Source organism: Polistes fuscatus, unplaced genomic scaffold (assembly GCF_010416935.1).
Source record: "Polistes fuscatus isolate 324 unplaced genomic scaffold, CU_Pfus_HIC Scaffold1, whole genome shotgun sequence".
Lineage (NCBI taxonomy): Eukaryota > Metazoa > Arthropoda > Insecta > Hymenoptera > Vespidae > Polistes > Polistes fuscatus.
The window spans coordinates 8,571,900-8,595,656 of NW_025112997.1; the positions used below are offsets into that span (position 1 = coordinate 8,571,900).

The following is a 23,757-nucleotide window of genomic DNA, read 5'->3' on the forward strand; positions in this document are numbered from 1 at the left end:
AAATAACACTCGTTGATTTTGATTAAACTTTTTTCAAATTATTTATTTTATTTTCAATAAATTTTTCAAAAAAGTATCATTTATTTTTTCAAAACCAGATCTTCCGTAATTGAATTATGGATATAATATACCATATATTATATAGTATACATCCAATTTTCTTTTACACGGTAGATAAGTTTTTCAAAAGACGGTGTAAAAAAGGAAAATTACGCAACAAAGATACGTTTCTTACAGTAAGTTAGGGTTCCATGTAATCCAAAAACTATGTAAAAAAAATAATGAAAACTAAACTGATAAGTTCTGAGATATGTATATATATATATTTAACATTAAAATAAAATTCATGTATTCATATTCCAATTATTACCTAAAATAAAATTAATAACGCAAACATATAGCAAAAAGAAAGAATACAAAACTTTAAATTAAAAATATTAGAAATAACATTTAATAAATTATTTGTTACTATTTGATAATAATTCTAATTAAAATACCACAAGTTTGTAAAATAAAGTGAGTATATATACCTATAAATGAAAGGAGTGATTTTAAAATTTCGTTTACAAACATTTTTATATATCTACTTCGACAGACATCTGCAAAATTGACGAGTAAATGAAAATACATATTTTGTGGTATACATCATAAAAAATTTGAAAATTAAAGAGCTGATCAGGGAAATGATTTTTGGTATATATTCGTATCATTCAATCAATAAAAGTAGGTCAAAAATTGTTAGAAAATAATAATCATAATTTTTGTAATTCTGCACATTAAGTTCGAAATCTGGCATATTGACGGAGATGTCCCGTAAACCTAATGTTAATAGTAGAAAAAAAATATTTGCACAAAAATAGGACTGTTACTTATCGATATTCATGAAACACTTCTAATGTCGTCGAATTTCTTTTAGAGAACTACCGTTCATCGCGTAAACGTGCGGAACGACGACTATTCAGACTGTGAGTCTCGATCATCAGATTCTATTGCACGAAACGACGAGCATCTGTCGGACAAGACCGTTGCGTGCATCGAGAGTAGAACAAGTAGGATAAACTACCAAGAGACTAGCATCTACTTTATATATAAGTTTATTTTTTTGTTTCAATAAAATAATCGCACATGCTGTTTCTAAAGTAAGTCAGACTGATGAAGTAACGAAAAAAATAAACAACATTGGATCAAGACTAGCACCGGAATAATTCGATGAATTTTGCCAGATGTTGAAGAAAAAAAAAAGAATAAGTAATTTTCATCGCTCCTTGTCTAGAAACTCGCAGTCATCCGAAACGGTCGATGTTGGTAATCGTTTCGCGGTTAGGCTTTCTGCTTTATCGAGATAACGACGAAGGAAGAAGAAGTACTTTCGTGTACCGTTAAGAAGAGATAAATTCGTTATCGTGTCGTGCGAGATTCCCGAAAGTCGAAACCTTACCTAAACGAGGTAATTAACGTCAGATTTCAAAGGGGGATTTCAATTCTCCGGGAAAACAAATCTCTTATCAACTTTCAGAGAAAAGTACGTTCTTTTGATCGCAACAGCGGTCTACCAACTACGTCTCTCTCTCTTTGCGAAACGCTGATTATTTGACAATAAAGTTCTTACGGTTTGTTCCTTAGTTACTCGTCGGAGTAACGGAGTCTTCTCAATGACGGTGGGAAAACATGTGACTATCGTTAGAATTATATTCAGGGTGGTCGAAATTATAATTAACATTGTCGTTGAAAAATGTATCAACATTTCAACTAGATTCTGGTGTAGACAGTCAGAAATCTACTATAGATTATTTATAAATAATTATTATTAGTATACAGGGTGATTTCAAATGACTTTTAAATTATAAGTCCAATGACAAATTGGTAAATAAATTGGTTTTATTAAGGGAGAGAATATTAATGTATCAAGTTTTCTTATATGTGAAGAAGTTCAAAAATTTTCAAAGTCGATTTCGTTTCTTTAGATGTAACCATATATTTGTTTTCATCACAAATCGAACGAATATTAAATATCAAATACTATGATAGTTGATCCAAAACTAAAAATTAACGAGATATTTTACAATAAGTTGCTTCGAGGATAAAGAAAAAAAAAGGGATAATTGATTTTGAAAATTTTGAAACCTATTCACATATAAGAAAAGTTGATACGTAATTATTGAACCCCTGCCCCTTCCCCTGCCTCTTTGAAACCAAGAAATTTTTTATTTACTATTTTTTAATTTTTCAGTAGACGCATAATTTAAAAACAATTTAAGATGCAAGTTACACGAATCACGCTGTATATTAATAATTAGAATTAAAATGCTATTAGTAATGTATCCATATTGAAAAAAAGTCGAACTCATCCAATAGAAAAAAATATGAACAGGATTATCTCACGATCAAAATTTCATAAATCATTATTCAGCACTCTTAAATTATTTCGGAGAGGAATGTTACCAGGGTTCGGCGACCTCGACAATTCTCGCATGTAGAAAAAAAGATTATCGTTTCATCAATATCGTTGGAAGCAAAGTTCCTTTAAATAAATTATCGAGATACCTTACAAAGCAGGCACCCGTATTCATCTATACCTCGTACGTTATTCCCTCGTCTGAAAGCGAGCAAAAAACATTCTTATGTTTTTTAGGCATAACCGCAGGGAGTGTCTTATCCAATCACCATCGCAAAAAAAAATGTTTATAGAAATGGAATGTTTCAATTTTGTTTAAAATTCTGCACGAATCGTAACGTTTTTTAAATATACATGCATGTATTTGATTTTTTATTATAACTATAAGAACAAATTGGCTTAATCAAATCTAATAAAATTTTACACATACTCTATTAGTAAAAATTTATTTACCTCGTTAAAATATTTAATAATTTTCAGACTAAATAAACGAAATAAATTACCAGCCGTTTGTTTTGGTGACAAAATTACACAAATAAATCAGTTTTATTATATTAGAAATATCACGCGACAAAATTGAAAAAAACTTATGGAATGCTTATAAAATATTAAAACAATAGCTTCATCAAAAGTAATACTATATAAAAGCATTAAAACAAAAGAATACTCTTCCGAAACTGATTTTTTCCATTAAAAATTTGTTTGACGATCTATAACTCAAATTAACATAAATGTTTGTTAGTGACTTTTGGCTGAATATAGACGATATGTGCATGTATGTACATTTTTTGTGTAACTACAACAATAAATTGATCGAATAAAACGTAATAAATTATTATATATATTAAATTAAAAATTTTAAATATATTATTTACAAATGTTTAAAATGCCGATAATCTTATTATAAATATTCCAATGTGAAATATATGAATGAAATTGTTTAACTAATTTTATAATTTAATTTACATATCAATATAACTAGCCGAAGCATTTGCGTTCGTATTCTCTCTCGTGAGCTCTCATTATCTCAAAGGATCTAGGTAAAGATCACGTGGAGCGCGCCTTCGACGCGGCACTTTCCTCTTTTCCAGGACACGGAGAAAGCGAGTGATTGAGAATAGAGGTCGACGCTCTCAAACAACGCAACTCGTCCGGCAGAAATTACGTGGGAGGACTGTGGGAAGAGATTTAAATCGAACTACTTTTCGATACAAAAGCTATTGCAATATCATGGAAAAGACGAAAACAATAAACTTCCCGGTTTCTTGAGATTTCATGTCGCATATGACAGAAAACGAAAATTTTCTACAAATATAGAGAACTTCGTTGTTTGCATCGTAAGATTATATAATTTAAAAAAAAATAAAAAAACTTATTTTCTTTTTCGTATTACCAATGTTAATATTAAGTAAGACAACAAAATCGTGACATCAAAGAACAAAAACAAGTTTGGAAATGCAGTCTATACTGAAATTAAGAATTAACGAAAGAAGTTTTTGTAGGCAAAGGTTGCCTATTTTTAAGAGGTGACACTTTCTTGTTGATTGATTTTCGTTTATTTCCTTATTTATAAGGAAATGTTTTATATCCTTATTTATAAATCGAGTAGAAGAAGAGAAGGAAATAAAAGAAAGAAAAAATGTGAAAAGGGCAAAGAACTCACTCCTGCTCTTGAAATCCTTCCGGAAGGACGCTCCGCCGTACCGTCGTATGATTGGTTGCGATGGCGTCTCCAGGTTGCACGACTACTTCGGTGATAACACACTTTACCGTGAAGGTGTGCTTGCTGGAATCCGCTGGCTCCTCCACTATTATCCGATGATAGTACACCTTCTGACCCTGTATATCATTATCCAGATGTAATTTTACTCGAATCTACTCTAGCAGCGGTTAGACGTACAAGACCGTGAAGGGTGAACATGCTAGGGAGAGTAGTATACTAAAAAGAGAGATTAGACTAACCGTGGAAACAATGAAAGGAGTCATTGACAATCTTTATTCATCTCAGTCGTTAATAAATATGTGATATAACAACCGGTGATGTTACGTGTATCCACTTTCGATCATGGAGATTCATTCACGACAGAAATAACATTTGTTAATTTCTTCTTAATTTATTAATGATTCATTACTCTTTTAAATTAACACGTATTTTACGATTTAATTCAATTTATAAACATATATTACATTTTAATCCTTCCGATCCTAATTCCAATTATAGTTGGAATCTATCATAAATAAAGTTTTATAGTTCCTGGTGCTAGCTTTTGTCGGTTTTTAATATACTCGTAACAATCATTTGAGTTCTGTATTTTATAGATTATAAAAATTGTTTATATTTATTTCTATATACGACATTGTTGCCAATACGAAGATTGCAATGTAGACTAATGTGTTACCACCCGTGTTTTCAAATTTATCATATACAATTATATTAGGTTGGGGAAAAAAAATCCATTATTTTTACGTGAACTTCAAGACTTTATTTAACATGTTTCGGTTTGTCCGATTTGGGTCAAATATGAACCGTTTTGTTTTATAATTTGTTGCCATTTTAAAGATAGCTTTATAATGTCTCTCTCATAGAAGTCTTGGTCCCTATTGGCGAAAAACTCTTGTAATTGATTTTCTCAATTTTCTCTTGATGCCAATTTCCTATCACTAAGGAAGTTCTACAATGCAAAAAAAACATGGTAATCGCTTGCTACCAAGTCCGGACTATATGGTGGATGCATTAAAACTTCTCAACCAAGCTCCCAGAGTTTCTGACGAGTCACTATAGACGTGTGTGGCCTGGCGTTGTCCTGATGGAACACAACGCTTCTCCTGTTGGCCAATTCTAGTCGTTTCTGGTCAATCGTTAGCTTCAAACGGTCCAGTTGTTGACAGTAGAGATCTGAATTTAATGTTTGGCCAAATGGAAGCAACTCATAATAAATGATTCCTTTCCAGTCCCACCAAAACAGCAGAAGTTTTCTGGTCGTTAGTCCTGGTTTAGCCACCGTTTGAGCTGCTTCACCGCGCTTTGACCACGATCGTTTTCGCACAATGTTGTCATATGTAACCCATTTCTCATCCTCAGTCACCATCCGTTTAAGAAATGGGTCGATTTCATTCCGTTTGGTCAAGGCATAAACGGAAATTCGATTCATCATGTTTTTTTGTGTTAATTGGTGTGGCACCCAAACATTGAGCTTCTTTTTGAATCCTTGTGCAAAGCTTTGATGAAGCTTTGTGCAAATGATTTAAAACTGTGTTATGGTCAATCTTTAGCTCCTGGGCGATGCTACGACTGCTAACATGCCGGTCAACTGCGATTATTTTTGTAATTTTATCAACCTTTTCGACGACGGGCCTACCTGTGCGAGGTGCATTTTTAACATCAAAAATACCTAAACGGAATCGACGATTCCAAAATTGTATGTAATTGGCTGTTACAGTATCGGGACCATAAACACCATACACAATTTCAATCACCTGACTTGTATTTTCGCCTTTATCAAAGAAAAACTTTTAAATGTACAGAATTTTTGTTTTGTTGACCACTATTTTTTACACCCTATAACTCGCAACTGAATGGATCAAACAAAAAACAGTAAAAGAATCTTTTTAGTGCGAAATGTCACCTTTCCAACGAGCATAAATCTGAAATTGTTGGAGCTATTTACCGAAAAAATAATGGATTTCTTTTTCTCTAACTTAATATTATTAAATATATTATAAGAATTATTATTACTATTATTATACAATTTTTCATTAGTGTAAATAAATACAATATATCATAAAAATAATGAAATGTAGTTATTAAAAGAACAATTATTTTTATTAAAAATTTGATTTTCATTAATATTTAGAAATCTATTTTATAAAACTGCATATGTATTCAGTCATCTAAAAAATAGACATATTCGTGTACACTTATGCCAAAAAGAAAGAGTTAATTTATGATTAATAAAATTTTAATTAATGATACATAAAATTGTTCCCATATAGGTACTACATATAATATAAACACATTTGCTCGAATGTTTTTTTTTTTAATTCTAACGTATAGAAAAAATATCTACATTTTGCAATAATTTTTACGATAAATAAATGAATGATATCTACCTATATAACGATAAACTAAAAGAAAATTACCAAGTTTTCCTTTTACTTACCGTAACTTTATTAACGACCCTCGTGATGCCGCATCGTAGCATGTCTTGTTCTAATAACGATAATCTGAACGTGGCGACTCCATCGCTGAGTTGTGGCTTGCAGGTTGCGTCTGAAGGCCGAAAGAAAAATAAACGTTCGAGATAGCAGGTAGGTAGGTGGGTAGTAGTAAGTTGGAAGACCTCGTTACTCGTGAAATTAATTGTCGATCCGTTAATGACGCTCTTATTTGATCGATATACATTACCTGGATAGTCCTTTAGTTGTTGAAGATATATCCTAGCTTGAGGACTACTCCTGACGATGTCAACTTCCATCGACTGCTCAGAACATCTTACTTTGCTTTGAACTAGAACAGAAGAGATTGAAAAACACTTATAATATATAAATTTATAATAATAACACTCTTTTTCTGATTCAGTCGGTAAAAATCTACGATCTTATCCTATTCGAATTATATTTATTTCATGATACCGAAGTACATTTAATTGTATGTTCGGATGATCATGGAATAGAAGGCGGGTACCAACATCGATAGAAATCGAAAGACGACCCTAAACGATCTAGAGTCATGATCTTATCCGAGTACGGAAGAAGAGCTTAGCCGTATTCGATCCGCCGGTATATACTACGATAATTGCCCCATAAACTCGTGAACGTCTCGACCTTGAAAAAGCAATGGAGGCGTATTTCTCGCGTGACGTATATATCAAACGAAGCCTAGCACCGACGTTTATTCGTAAAACTCGATGATGAATAGTTTCGATATAAGACAATATCGAGATCTATCTAATATACCTATCGTAAAAACTTTATTAACGAACAATGCGTTTTTCCTTTATACGTGCGGAATAATATCAAAAAAGCAATTTGTAAAGGTGATAACACGATTCTTATTGTTAGATATTCTTTACGCATGTAATAAGAATACTTGGTAGGAAAGTAAAATGTATGTTATATATACATACAAATTTACATAAGAACGTGGGAAGCGATTTAATAGACCGTACCATCATCGGTTAATTTCATTCTCATAGTATTACCTTCTAAAGAGTTATATTCGCAGTAAAAAGTAGATGTTAAACCAGTTTGCAGTTATAAAGTAACGCGAATTAGCGACATTCCTTTCGAATAAATATATGTAGGTATGTATGTGAGTATATATTGTAGCGAACGCGAATCGTTCGATGATTGTACGCCTTGGGCTAATTTAATTTTGATCGACCGATAAGCTAGTCGGCGAGTTCCCTTCTATTCTATTGAATGTATGTAAGTACCTCTAGGTAGAGAAATATACTTACTATGGTTGGTGAGTTTTGAAAAAAAAAAGAAACAAAAGAATTCAAGAATAAAAAATATGGAAGAATAATAGATGGTTCGGAGCGCCGAAAGCTTTGATCCTAGCAACGACCTATATTAGTTTTATGTTTTGAAATTGAAACGACGATTATATGAGTAATAATTATAAAGGGATTTTATGCATTTAACGATTAGAAATAAATATTGAAGAGTAAGAGAGACAAGGATTGAGAGTACATTGAATTATTTCTTTAATATCAATATGAGAATATACATTTCCTTTTTTCTCTCTATTGTCGTGAATATTTAATTGCGAAAGTTCCGGAAGATGTAGACTTCCAACCGAGAAGAACTTGAACTTCGCTTCGGTAGGATGGATACGCACGAGAAAACAATTTCAACGGTCTTCCCGTGGACACGATTTGGCATTAATCACCGAGGAAACGGTGCGAAAACGCAATATTTTCTCGAAACTGACATCGCGCATCTTCTCCGAACACCAACCGAGATATAATTCACGTTCAGGTATCATCGTCACGCGCGCAACACGGTGTTAAGAACTCAGAGAACGTTGTCGTCCATGGCAAAGTCCCGTGGAGTGGTAGGTTTCGCGAATGGGTATTTCTTTATCGTAATATAAAGAATTCTCTATATATTAAATGTATGCATATATGTTACTCTTTTTAAGTCATTAAGAGTGCCATGATGATTAATGAAGAAGTAGAAAAATTTGAAAAGAATAATCATTTGTTGAAATGCCTATTAATTAAATTCTAATTATACCTAGGCTCGCGTCTAAAGGTATTCTGCACTTTAGAGATTATTTAAATTACAATATTGTAAATCACTATAAATGTACAAATATTAATTTATTACCCGACTTATGTTACATACAGTACTTTTTAAGACGACGATTTTTTTATAATTCGGAAAAAGTCGATTTGATTTATTTGGTTTTATATTAGAGCATGAATGAAGTAGCCCTCATCGTCAAAGATATCATGGTAATCATAGTCCTCGTGTTACATGATGATAAAGGTATAGAACGGTCTTCTCATCATGGTTATCCGTTAGAGATGTGTGGAGTAGTACGTGTGGAAGGTACATAAAGTTCGAGATTCATGGTCTTCCGGGAGCCTTTACTGAAGATACTTTAAAGAATCATATTGTTGAGAGATTCTCTTATCTATTCCAACACACACACACACACACACAATTAGTCTGTCACTTCGTTAGGGGAAATATACTACGAGAAGATACTCAACGTTCTATCTAGTGATCTATTATGAAAAACAAACTTCATTTTTTTCTATTAAATATACCTTATTTGACAAACCATTAAATTTTGACGATCAGTCGATTTCGTAGTCAAAGATAATATTAACGTAGAATGTTATTTTTCATAGTGGTATTAGCTCGTATATAGCTCTTGGCAAGTCTCCTCAATCTATGCAAATTTGTGTGTAGGTACTTACTTATTCATACATATGTATACATGTATATATATATACGTATATACGTCAGTTCTTACAGGATCGTTCGATTTTGCGACGTCACGATCTCTTAACGAGACTAGCAATAAAACCCCTCCTTATTTTCTTCCGTTGGTCGTTGATAAACCATCGTTAAGATTTTAACTGACAATAGTGTCAATCGCGTACTATATAAGGTATCAATAGAAGTTAAGAATACCTCACTTTCGTAAGTACGAAAATAAGAAAAAGAAAGAATGACTGAAAGAATTTGATTTGTGATACGATCGATAAGTATATATTCTTCAGATATTACATACATATACATATATATATATATCTAAGTAGATATACCTATACATATGTAAAGAGGTAGTATGTTACCGTGATGAAGCCACGATGGGTATTCGCATATCTCTTTGATACGACTATAAATTCACTATCCGTTCAAATGCATTGAAATCACTGTCTGTTCAAGTGCATTGAAATCATCGGATCGTTTTACAATTGCGAGCTCATGTGAACACCATATCCCCCTTCTTGAATATATTTCCTTTGTCTTCTTCTCTTTTTGCCTCTCGTCTTTCGTTGGTAGCACCTTTGACTCCTTCGGTATTCTTACTATGATATTAAAGCTATAAGACTAGAACTCGGTTTTGGTCTTTCGCGTGCACCAACGCGTTTTATGCGCGCGTAAGCCTCGTCATTCGAAGTCCGTGGTCGGTTAACGCGTAAATTACGTGACCGCACAGCATGTCGCTTTTAAACATCCTTACACCGTGCCGCGCGCCGATATCCTACTCTTTTCCATTAGCGATCCTAAGCGTTTTCTAAGGTAGCACTAGAGATTTCTATCCTCAAACCTGATGTTACGTGATTCTAAATCATCTCTCTAACTTTCTCACCTTCCTTCCTTCACCCTATTCTCTCCTCCTTTTTTTTTTAATTTCTTTCCTGTTTATTATCCCGTATTTTCTCTAATTATAAGTTCTGATATTCTTAGCTTTTTTATCTCTACTCTTCATCATCGTATTTTTATTCTCTTTAATTATAAGAATTTAACCCTCCATAAGGCAAATTTTGTTTAGAGACGAAAAATTGTTTCAGAACAAAAGTTTCTTACTTTTGTTTTGCGTAGAATATAATATTGTTATGAGAAAAAATATATATGTTCTGATTTAAAAAAGAAAAATTGACCTTAAAGCTTTTCATTAAGTAAAAAACATTAAATGCCATAATATTTTTCTTTTAAAATCAGATAATTCCTATTCGAACAATTTTTCCCTAAAATTCTCTGTTTTTCAAATAAACATATGAAATTATGCATTTTTAACATTCTGTATATCTTAGAATATAAAAAACATTTGGAATGTTGTATTTGAATTCACAAATAATTTAATAATAATTAAATAAATAAGAGTAAAAAAATACAGAAATATGTATAATGTAGTTATATTTAAATGTATGACTTCAGGATGATAATTTATCGTCAAAGAGATGGTCTGTTTCAATTCGTTGATTAATATAAAGAGGGCGATAGAAAGAGAGACAAAAAAAAGTTGGAAAAAAGCGTTTTTACACTTGCATATCAAGCAATCTTGAGGAGTAAAAATTCAACATATTTACAGCGATTTTTAGAGTATGACATGTGTATGACTTCAAAGTTACAGAACGTTTTAAAGGGTTAAATGTTTAAAATTATGATAAATAATTCACAAAAACATCTAAGTTGCGATATACACTTCACGATCTATTTTTGAATCTTAGAAAGTTCACAAGCTTTTCTTGAGACTTTTTGATTTTTTTCTGATATTTACGCAAATAATGTTTATACTCAGTTAATCATCGATTCTACATATTTATCAATTGGAAAGTTTCGATTTTACAATGTAACGATTTTTGGTTTTGATAAAGATTGTATGTTTTATTTCTGATTTTGTAAATGTATATTTATATCTAGATACGTATGAAAAAGGAGAAAATTATTTTTAGACTATAATCTCTATCCCTTTTTATCTGTTCCTGTACAGACAGTGAATTAGTAGTAAGAAGTTGAAATTGTACTTAGTCAAGAAAAATAATAATCGCTCTCGAAGGAAGCTAAGGAGTTAAAGGCGACTAAGAAACGGCGGCATCTGAACTTCTCCTGATGTTCGTAGAAGGCCTTTGACCCTACTTTTCTTCATCCTTTCGTTCCTTCTCTTCTTTTCTTATTTTTCTTTGCTACATTAACCAGGTTCTTCGTTTCTTTTTACATTCCTTTTTCCACTCTTACAAAGAGTAAAATAGCACAATTCTACGATAAACAAAAATTGAAAAAAATGTATCCTGTAAATTTTTACTCATTCTAATTAGATATTAAAAGCGTATAACACGTAAATTAGAAGTTTAGTACGGCGGTTTGGTTCAAAGAATAAGAGTTTGAAATCATAGAATCTAAGCTTCCGCGTGTATTTTAACTCTCGATTCGGTTCGAATGTTTTACGAGTTAGAAACAACACGCGAGTGACAAAACGAAGTATGGGATGTTTTGTTAACCAGTTCCGCTACCGATAATAACAAAATTCTACCACTGCAACGAGTAATAATAGGCACAGACTTGAGCAAGAGAAATTGAGAATGCGAATCATCGATTTGATATACATGATCATAAAGGAAAGGAACCGATTCATAATGAAAATATTTACAATTTTATGATCCAATAGTTAAAAATCTGATTTAATTTTCTTCCTTTATAATCATCTTGACGAGATATACTTTAAAGAAATTGAAAATTAAATACGACAATGCGATTAATATTCGAAACGCGATACTAACGTACGCTGGATAACTGTACTAAAAAGATTCATGCAGACCACGTTAAGAGGGTAGACAGTTAATCTATGCTCGAAAGTATGAAATTTGTGACACTTCATAGCAGTTTCATCACTTTTTAAATCGATATAAATTTTGGTGGTCACTCTATAAATCATTCTTTTTAACAACAAAGAAACTTCTAATACGACTATTCTTCAAATGAAGTCATTCTTATCATGAACAATCATATTGTTTGATTTAAACTACGTTAATAAAAATGAGAAATGGGGGAAAAAGTAGATAGATAGATAGGTGGGACTCCCGTCATAGAAATTATAGGCTGGATGATCGTAATTACAATGAACGTCACTTTAATTTCTATCAAGTGTTCTAACGGCGTTCGGATTTCGATGCACGAAACCGCCCTCCCTTCGGGTAAATCACACAGCATCGACTAAATTCTCTCAACGTCTGGAGAGATTCTAAGAGAAAAGAAAGAGGAGGAGCAAGAGTGGAAAGAACGAAGTTCGTGAACGAAGCAAAGAATCAAGACACGTTGTGGTATTCGTGTAGGTTCAAGGTACGAGTACCGTTATAAACGATATATCGGTATCCTTTCTTGTATTTTATGCATCGAACTCGCAGGACGGAATAGCGAGTCTCGAACGAATGGATTTAACTTTGATCAAGGACGATGATCGTACTGTCGATCCATCCTCTGCTATGCACACGTCTGATCGTTATTTCTTTATGACCTAATACCTACGTTTTTAAACGAGATGGGCGTTAACGGAAGAGGAAAGTCGATTAGGTTAATTCTTGTATGATGCAAAAGAAAGTTACCGACGAAACTTAAATGGAATAGCACGCTGCTGCTAAGAGATCGAACGTGTAGGCAAACTACTCTATTTGTGTTTCAGGGTTAACGATTAGAGTACATAGATATCTCTAAGGCAGCCGATAATCTGCTATCAGAGTTAGGCAGTAGAGCGAGGAAACGATATAACAGGACTGAAAGTTCTTAATCGACGTGAATATCGAAAGGAAGTCTTTGGATAGTGATAAAAGAGAAGTTAGGGAGGTTGCTCAGAGCTTTCGTAACGGTGATTTCATTCCGGTTGCGGATTTACACGTACTAGCCAGTACGCGTCGATTACAAGGGCTGCTAGTGATAAATCACTGATCATCGTAGATCCTAAGAGCAGGGTCGACGATTCTGTCGATCGCACGAGCGCGGAAACACATCGAGAATCCTTCTCTTTCATTCTCTCTCATCTTTCTCTCTCTCTTTCTCTCTCTCTTCTCTCCCTCTCTCGGTATCCGTTTATGGTCGTCGGACGATCGCGTAGGATCGGTACACGCAGGACGATGAGGCACGTACGCGATGGATATCTTTCTGGTACCTTCCTGCTACCTTCCTGCTACCATCTTGCCAACTTCCTGGTATTAAGTCGCGATCTTTATGCAACGAGAACTCCGATAATACGAACGGAAGCGAATACGAATATTTGCTTCGTAGATGAAAATTTTATTCGAAATTAGAATGCCGTCAGTCTAAGGAAGAGGTCTTGGTAATAGTTAGAGTCACGAGCTGACACCATAATTGTCTGTTTTATTCTAAACAATCTGTCTTATAGTATTTATTATACGTACCCTTTATTTCTTGAAAAATTAATTTTTAATTTAAATTCTTTTATAAGTAATTTATTACAATTTACTTTTTTAGTTATATTCGTGATAATGTTTATTTAAACATTCTTTTTTCAATTTTATACTATTTTTAAGCTATCTAAATTCGATAAAAAACAATATATCTATAACACACGAACACATAGTTGAATAGTTATTCCAATTCTAATATCCATTCCAAATAAAGCGAGTTACGTGTCGATCGCAAGAAAGAGATTCTATCGATCAGTTGTATCGAAGGAAAGACTTACAGCGCGATGTAATCGATCAGACGAGATGACTACAAATCGTTAAAGAAAGATTTCCTTTAAAAGGGCGGTAGAGTCCTTGGAATTCGGCCGCTACTGTTGCTTTCTGTCGAGTGTAATCGATAGCACGGAAGCGATCGATCGTGCGTCACATACCAACGCATACACATGACACGCATTATGTTCGAAGATCTTGTATGCGCGTGTGTGTGCGTGCACGCGTGTGCTAAAGGCGAAGGGAGGAATCCTAGAAACATCCAGGAAACGAACATTCTTTTTGGTTAAATGGTATATTAAAGAAAATCTTTCTAGACTTTCCGATACCGTAAGATTGTTGCCAATTTAATACCTAGTTTTCACGTAAATTACACACTTATGATCCTGTTGGAATAAGCATAGTCCGTACTATTCACGCTTCAACTTCGATCGATTATGTTTATCTTTAAAGCCACCATCGTTTCGTCGTCTCTGCCGCCGTTAACGATGTACAGTGAATTCTCTTCAAAGAGAAAAGCAAAGAACAAGTTTAGCATACGAGCTTATATATACATAGTAGAACAATGTTTATCTACCATTTTGAAACTTGTACTGTGTTTTTCAATGTGCAGGAATTTTATTCACAATATTGATCAATGAAGGATTCATGTTTGCCATTTATCATAATACAGTATATATAAGATGAAACTACGTTCATCTACTATTTTGAAACTTATACTGTGTTTTTCAATGTATTGTACATTAATTTTATTCACAATATTGATAAATTAAAAATGCATATTTATCATTTATCACAATATAAAGAAATAAAATCCTTTTTAATTGTTCATAAATATTACTTTTTAATTTTTGATTTTGATAGAACATTGATAACCACGAAGAAGTAATGATAACCTGTTATTATTAGATATGAATTCTAAGAAAAACTATTTAATAAACAGGACAAAAGATATTGAAGTGATACGAATCTTCAGAACAGAAACTATTATACATCAAAGGATATACCAGCACTCATGCATATACGCATTAAGAGGAATATGTGAAGTGCCGCAATTGAGAGGAAGGACATTTGAAAGGGTTACTTTTTGATATTGTGATAAATAGCAAACATACATCTTTAATTTATCAATATTGTGAATAAAATTAATGTAGATTGAAAAATATAGTACAAATTTCAAAATGATAGATGAACATTTTCCGATACTGCATATATATATATCTACTTAATAAAAAAATATATTTTAATATAATTTAACAGGTATTTAATGCATACTTTCTTAATATGTTATAGTTTTTAAAATAAAATATTCGAAATATGTAGATTAAAACAAAAATATATTTTTAAATAGTTTCATTATTAGAGTTTTCGTACATTTAAACTTATTCATGTCATAGGAATTTTATATTGAGAGAGAAAAACAAATATTTTCACAGTGAATCGTGACCAATTTAAGAAAATTGCCGATCCAGAGAACAGACACGTTAGAAAGGATTCCTACTATTTGAAAGGAAAGTTGTTCGAAGATGTCTCGCGCTTATCCAAAAGAGGCTATGAATAATTCATGACGAGTTGGACTTCGCACGAGAGAAATGTTCTCCTGCTTACCGTTATGTATACTTTTTTTTGGTAATTTCAATTGAATCGGCATTTCGTAATTATTTTAAATAATTTTACGCATTGACAATTAATAAAGCATTCGCACGCGTTTTTACTTTATAACTTCTCTTTCTCTCTTTTTTTGTTCTTCTTTTTCTATTTTATCTTTTTTCGAGTCACATTCCACAAATACTATTCACCGATCACGACGAGCCTCGGGTAATTTACCTTTCCCGTTTCATTTTTTGCCCTCCCTATAAATGGAATAAAGAAGAATTACAAACTTCACATAGTTGAACAAAGTGGAACAAGCATGTTACAAGCATGTATGTGGAGTACCCCTAAAAGTGCTAATCTTTTTATATGATAATAAAATGATGTAAAAAATGGTCCGAGAAGCTTAAGAATATTATTAGATGCTATTTCGAATTTAAAACCACAATCAGTTTTCTTTTTTATCACAATACTATAAAAAAGTGTCATCTAGTTTTAAAATGAGCCGTTGATTAATATTATTTCACGAAAGATATTAGATTTATCAACATTTAATGTATATTGAATTTATACCATTAACATTGAATGTAGAATTGTATTAATTAAAAATTGATCATTTGACCAGTCGAGGTGCATTTAATGTGAAAAATATCTATTTTCTGATTCATTGATTCCTATAATTGTTTCTAACGAAAAACAATTTTGTTAATTATTTCGTAATTTGTACAACGGAACTCATTAATCGAAAAGAAAAAAGAATGTCTTTTCAAATTTCGTTCTTGAGATATCGAATCAGATAAACTTATCTCTAAATAAAACTTCCGGGATACTTCTTTGTTATCCAAACTTGTTACTCCCAAGCCCAAAGCACGGAATATATTTTCCAGAGGATACTCTCGTTCTTATCTACGATCATAGCATTTAATTGTTTCCTTGAGTGCGTCCTTTCCTTCGAGATTCTTGGACAGCTCGAGAAGAACGAGCCGGGTTTAGAATTTAAAACGTTCTTCGGTCATTAAGCCCTCCGGTATCGTCCTCTCGTACGTGATCGTTCAACCTAGACTTGAATAAATTAGTATTGCGATGGATCGATACTCTAACTATTCCGATTACTATCTCGATCATGCACATGATCATACATACATATGTACATAAGGATTTAATAACATACTTGCACCGTTCTGATTGCATACTATCTCCTTTTACTTCACATAAATTTCATCCATCACAGAGTTCAATCAGACAAAACAGAAAGAACGTAATTATATGAAAACACTTTCACTTTCTCATCCAAAAGGAGAAATAAAAGATCAACGTATCATACTTTTCTATATTATTTCACTTACTGATCAACAGCAGTAGCAAATAGCAGAAAACAAAAGACAATTGAATATGCTTATAAGATATGTAAAAATAATGTAACAAGAGATACCATGCTAAGAATTTAACAAAATTGATACCAAACGGAGATACAAACTACTCATTGTTCAAAGTTATAAGGAAATTAAAGAAACCAATAGTGCTGACACTAGCATTAAGAAAACCGGATGGTTATTCGATAAGGAATTTTTCGGAATAAGCTTCAACATTTAGAGAATATTTACACTAATGCTTCTAACCAGTCGCCATGATAACAGGTGTAACATTAACGCCAACATTAACATATATAAGTACGATCGTTATGAAAGATAGTGCCAAACGTCTCGTTAGTCTAGATAACATTAATCTTATTTAAAAAGTAATTGAAAATTTCCTAACGATAGTCCAGAAATAAAAAAGAAAGATCATGCAAGTTTGTCGTAAACCTGTGTTGTGAACGGAAGGCTTCGTCTAAGTTTTCCGGTATCAAACGTTCTTTCTTCTTTCTCTTCGTAAAAACGAGTGCGAACGATCGACGATGAGAGTAATTACCGGTAATAAAGTTAAATAGTGGAGTAATATCGCGCTTATCATACATACGTTATAGTTTGAATGCACGATTATGATTTTGTCAGATCCATGAAATGTAAAAAACTACTTTCATACTACCTTCTCTGCCTTCCTCTGTAAGTTAGCATGTAAGTGTTCAGTATATAGACTGACAAGCATGCCTCCGTACTTGTTTCCTTCTATTTAACATAGTAGTATACACAGTGTAGATCGTATAAATCAAGATCTTTATCAGTGGTAGAAAGAAACGTGCTATAATTTCTCGTTAATCCGTTTCCGAAGAGACGACTGAGGTAGATTTTCGAAGGGTAAAGGGTAAACGAGTTCAGAGTAACTTCTTTTGGTATCTTCTTTGTGTCAGTCGGATGGACTTTACTACTTCCTCTCGACACGATCTTGTAAACCTACCGCGTTGCCAATAATTTCTTGTTAATTCGCGCTCTTACCACCCATCGATGTACCTATATATGTAAGTACATTCTATATGGATGCTACCTATGTAGGATACTTTACATGTATGTACTACGTTAAGTACTTCTCAGCGTGAGTCTATTCGTATTTTCTACGAAAAACCATTCAACGAAATGATTCCTTGAAATAGACTTCTCTCTTTCTCGTCGTCGTCCTCCTTCTCGTCGTCAACTCTTTTTATGGCCGATAATTGTGGCTCGTAATTTATCGTCCTGCGAAATTGCCACAGTGGCAAATCGAGGGACTCCGAAAGAGTCCATCGTAAAGTCGAGCAACCGACTACAATCGATGGATGGATCGCCGAGGGACAATTATTTTTCAAGGAAGGAAACGATCATACGCTTTCTCACGCGCCTTATGAGCTTTCTTAATGAATCGGGAATGATCGGTGTGTTTCAACTACCTACGTACCTATTATCGAACTAACCGTTGCTAATTTCTTCGTAGAAGTCCGAGTCTCACGATGATGAGAGACGGTTAATTACGAGGGTACATAATTTAACTTATGATATCTGTCGGATAAAGTTCGTCAAAATAATGTGAGAAATTTTTTATTACATCTATATTAGTATTTCATTTTCCCTTTTTTTCTTAAGATACTAACGTATAAGAAAAGCTTATAAAGAAGGATTAGAAAATAAAAGAAAAGAAATATGTTTAAGTCAGTTGAGTGTACAAGAAATCGTCGTTGGGGCTCTCTCCGAGTATTCTTCGCTTGTGCACGCATCGACGATAACGCGTGTGTTCGGTGACACGCGTGCTCACGAGTGGTTCGACCGGTATCCGCCATATTTGGATGGACCTTGCGCGTATATAGGAAAACGTTCGACGTCGGTGAGAAATACGTTGAATCTTTAAACGATTCTTGCTCACAAAAATAATTCTTCGATTATTTTGAATTTCCTTAACCATCGATTTAATCCTTGACAAATGAAACTATATTTTTTAAAAACGTTATTATTATTTTTATTGTTATAATTAAAATAGCAACTTTGCTTTTTTGTTTTGATTTTTAAATACTCGTCACGGTGTTACTAAGAAATACGTCGGTATACAAATAACAGTGTATCTAATACTTGCTGGATCACGTAATGGTATAAGAGACTCGTTAAAGAAGCAACGAGAAACTGTCGATCGTAAGGCTCGTGGGCTGGGTCGCCATTCACAAGATCCAGGCGCAAAAGCAACGTGTCAGGGTTCACGAACCATTCATATTTTTTCTTTTCACTCTTCGATCACGTTCATGTAACTGTACGTAAGTTGTTCGATCGTTCATCGGCAAGAATACCGACGTTCTTTGTTGGCATCGGAAGTTCGACCGTCAAGTTTATTTAAAGAGATGTAGATACTATTTAACTTCTATGGATGATAATATTTCTCTTTTTTTTATGCAATATTTTTTCTTATTACTTACTGCAACTTTTCTAATGTCTCGATCAGATTTTCTACTCATGGAATTGGAGATAAAAAATATTGAATATAACATTTATTAGAACGTTAAGATGATCTTATTTTTTTCATTATTAGCCGGGCTATGTTCGGTAAACTTACCATCGTTTCATCGAAAATCAGACTTCCCGTTTGTTTGGCCTTTTACTCAGTATCCCTATTGCTGTCTTTCTTCTCCCGGTTCACGCGTGCGCGCTGTTCAATGTCCGTGCAGATTGGCAACCGGTTTTCCTATGGCCTCTCCCAACCGATTCCTCACTCCCACTCTCACTCCCACTTCTGATTCCCATACCCAAGACTCTTTGCCTTTTTCGTCCCCACTCGTTCTAGAGTTTTAACAGTGCTGTAACGCCCCGACATCTTCTTTACCTTTCTTTTTCTTTTCTTCTTCGCTACTGATGTCTATTCTCCTATGATTACGTGCGAATCGTCCTATTGTATAGAATTCATCGTCTCTCATAAAATAATACTTCCTTTTCTATCATCGTATTTTCACTAATTTTATAAAATGTAATCAAATTGAGAGATATGTAAATAAAAGAATTATTATCAATTTGAATGATTATGAATAACAACTTCTATGCATTTTTTATACGATCAGAAATTATTCTGTTTTTCTTCTCATTTAATATACTTTGTTGAATAAAAAATGATTAAAAGAATGCAATAAAATCGATTTAAATTATATGTATTTTACATGTCACATCGTATATGTTTGTACAACTAGTTGGTTCGTATGAGTATACATGTATGGATGTGGGTGCACGTATAGTCGGACTTGATCGTGGTCGTTATCTCCCACGGTGGCCTTTACCACGAACATTCTCTAGCGGGCACTTTCGATCTTGCCGATCTTGGTTGCACGATCTCTCATTCGCGTTCCAGGCCCACGCGCCTGACCACTTTTGATTCACTTTTCTACGAACATACATTATATATGTATGTATGTATTTATGTACGTATTACGATTTTGAATTGTACTATATACTCTTGGTTGATTTACATACATGTTTGAGTCTGAATCATAATTCAAAGCTGAATTCTATTTCTACTGATTTTATAATTGGTCTGTGATGTTACAGTCGATAAATTTTTTAACGATCCAATTATTTCTCGCAATGTAATATTAGGATTGTTTGTAAACTAATATGAATAATTTTAAGTTAATATAAATTTAATTTAACGCGCATAATCAAAAAGTGTTGCGCTATTGTTTTATAAATAAAAAGAGATGTTACTTATATAAAGTTGATCGAAAATCATAGTTAGCGTATGCCATATTTTAAGCACGAGTGCTTGCGGTGACTGGCAATCAGTAATCAAATATTATGTGCGGTTCAATATCCTTGCAATTTTTTACTCCATCTTCAACATCGTCCCGGGAAAACGTTAGATATTGATGATACCTACTACTATTCGATCAGAAGTTTTACTCGAATCTAATAAAAGTGCCGTTAAAATTTGCCGGTAACATGTTGACTCCTGTCATAAAGCTTTCTTTTTCTATTCCAAGTACAAATCGATTCGCGCTTCGTGACGAAACGAATAGAGGAAGAATGAAAATGGCGTGTTTCCAAAGCTTTATTATTCAATGAAGCAATGGGATTCAATAAAATTGCGGTAAAACGGTAAGTACGATGAACTACTATTTTTAGAAATGATGATATTGATGTATATACATTTAAAAACGTATATGTGTATATGTGTGTAAGTATAAGTATAAATGAGATGAGACGTTCCTTGTGCGCGAATTTTTGGCCAAAAACAACACAATAATGATGCTGCAGCCACCGTATTCCCCAGATCTGCCCTTTGTAACTTTTTCTTGTTCCCGAAACTGAAAAGGCCCATGAAAGGACAACGCTCCGCTACGAGTGAGGAGATAAAGACGGCATCGATGAAGGAGCTGAACAAGATCACTAAAAATGAATTTTTGAAGTGCTTCGAGGATTGGAAAAAACGTTGACACAAGTATATAATATCTGATAGGGGTTTACTTTGAAGAGGACAAAGGGGTCTGCGGCATCATTATTGATATTATATCAAGCAACGATGTGTAAGCAGGGGCGTTATCATGGTGCAAAAGCCGAAAAATAGGCAAAAATCGAAGACGAGCCAAAACACGTCCAAGCAAAATAGCTGTCAAAAATTAACTGAACATTCAAAGTGGCCGAACTTGTCAGCATAAGTGAGAGACATGAGTACCAACATAACGCCACAAAAAAATTGAAAATCGAATGTATGTAACCCGCGGTAATTCAAAATTTGGGTTATTTTTTTAACAGACCTCGTAAATGTATAATTATATCGAAATACAAATATGTGTAATACTTTCGAGATTAAAGATAATATTCTTATAGAATTTATATTTATACATACATGTATTGGACTTGCTAAAAAGAAATATTAGAATAATTTACCAAGAATAATAGCAAATTGATGTAGCTAGTTCTCAACAATTGATTTTGATAGTCCTAATATTTCAACAATCTCTCGCGTGATACAAGATTACTTTCAATTAGATTGGAAAGAGATTTGATCTTTATCAATCTTGATAGGTTTGCTATACCGTTTATTGTAGGTGAAGCTAAATTCATCATTATGAAACCTTTTAAACGATCTTGGCACCATTCTTTTATTCGCAATACAGTCATACTGTATTTCAGAAATCTTTTCTATTGTTTGTACACATTTTTACTGATGAGATAATAAATAGGCATAATAGCAAGTAAATATATTTTTCGCGTAGTTCGTCCTTAAATTAAAATGAGTGTTAAAGCATTTAATCAAGTAAAATGAACTTTTTAAAATTATACTTTAAAAATGTAGTTTTTAAAGTATAAATCTAATGTCAAATTCTGATCTTCTGATTTATGAAATAAACATACCTATAGACAGACATAGTGAAAAATATAATTCTATCTTGAAAAGGTCGGTGACTGTTTTCGAGATGTGTTTTCTTTTTTCTCACATAATAATAAATACATAATACATAATAAATTTTTCAAACGAATTTAATTCTTTATCGTATAAAATCTCTTTTCTTATTTTGTTATTGTAAAACACGTTCAACAGACCGACAATTGTTTACTTTCAAAGAGTTAACTAACGATAACACGTTTTCAAAGGAATGTATTATTTTATCAAATTAATCTGTACATTTTACATTTTTATTATAAAACGTAATCAATAGACAACCGACAAATCAACGGACGTTTAAAAAATTTTTTTATTTAATTTTCTATCTTCGCAATGAATCGAATAATCGTAAATTTTTCGAATGAATTAATTCCTCTTTAAAATCAAATTTATTCTATTCTTGTTATACATGTTTTTCTCTTAAAATTTAGTCAAAAATGTATTCACTGTGTAAAAAATATCTTTTCCCTAACGTCTTTCTAAAAAATTAACAAATGATCGTTCTATATATTTCTTTATAACAGCGTTGTTCAGTTTCTTTTATAAGTACACGAGCCATTTTTTCCTTTGCAAACATATCGAAGGCCAAAGAAGGATAGACAATTAGGTAGAAAAATAGGTCAACTAATGTCATATCGAAAATGAATGCATACGCAAGTTTAAGAACGTCATAACATTATAGCACCCGCTGTTATAAGTTTTCTATTTAAAATACGTTTCTTTTCATAATAATTATTAATTTGTTTTGGCATAGAAGTTTATTGAAATTTTTATTTAAAAAAAATTGATTTACTTCGCAGGTAGTCAGTTAGATAGCGTTGGATATATCATCGAAAGTGAATAGGTCGATTCGTATTTCTTCTTTAGATAGTTTCCGACGAGACTACCGTACGAGTTTCTAGTATGCTTATGCACAGATAATTAATGGCAAGATGAATGGGATTCAACGAGAGGAGAATAATCGTCGTTAGTGGCCACTTAAAATCCCTTGAGATCCGCGAATACCTGAAAGAAGAACGGCGGAGGGTGAAACGACTGGACGCGTCGTGAAACTTCTGTAGTGTGGAACTTCAAGCGTGGAAGATTACTTTCCTGTTCACCTTCCCTTTCTTTCCCATTGCTTTTTCGTTCGGTTTTCTATTCAAGCTCTATTATTAGCCATTTTAGAGAATCGAAGACAATTTAACGAGTTCTTTTCTCAGTAGGATTCAACTTACTTCGATCTCGTCGTAATTACTAGGCTGTCTCGAACGAATGTCCTTGAACATAAACATCCTATCTTCGTTTTTCTTTCACTCGCTACCAAGTATCTAGCAATTGTGACTCTCTTCGGAGAATATCCGT

The 23,757-nt window shown here is 33.0% G+C and overlaps 1 protein-coding gene across 2 annotated transcripts in view; it reads right to left on the minus strand.

The window, feature by feature from the left end:
• The window catches only part of LOC122516676, a 28,234-nt gene that overhangs the window by 2,353 nt on the left and 2,124 nt on the right, over window positions 1–23,757 (minus strand). The window contains exons 1-4 of one of the 2 annotated variants that reach the window (XM_043634686.1): window positions 19,597–19,743; window positions 6,801–6,902; window positions 6,556–6,665; window positions 4,059–4,234 (exon numbers count right to left, since the gene is read on the minus strand). In XM_043634686.1, the coding sequence (XP_043490621.1) occupies window positions 4,059–4,234; window positions 6,556–6,665; window positions 6,801–6,870 (356 nt within the window). In that variant the 5' untranslated portion in view covers window positions 6,871–6,902; window positions 19,597–19,743. Of the gene's footprint in view, window positions 1–4,058; window positions 4,235–6,555; window positions 6,666–6,800; window positions 6,903–19,596; window positions 19,744–23,757 lie in introns of those variants that run through there. The other variant, XM_043634676.1, reaches the window with a different exon arrangement.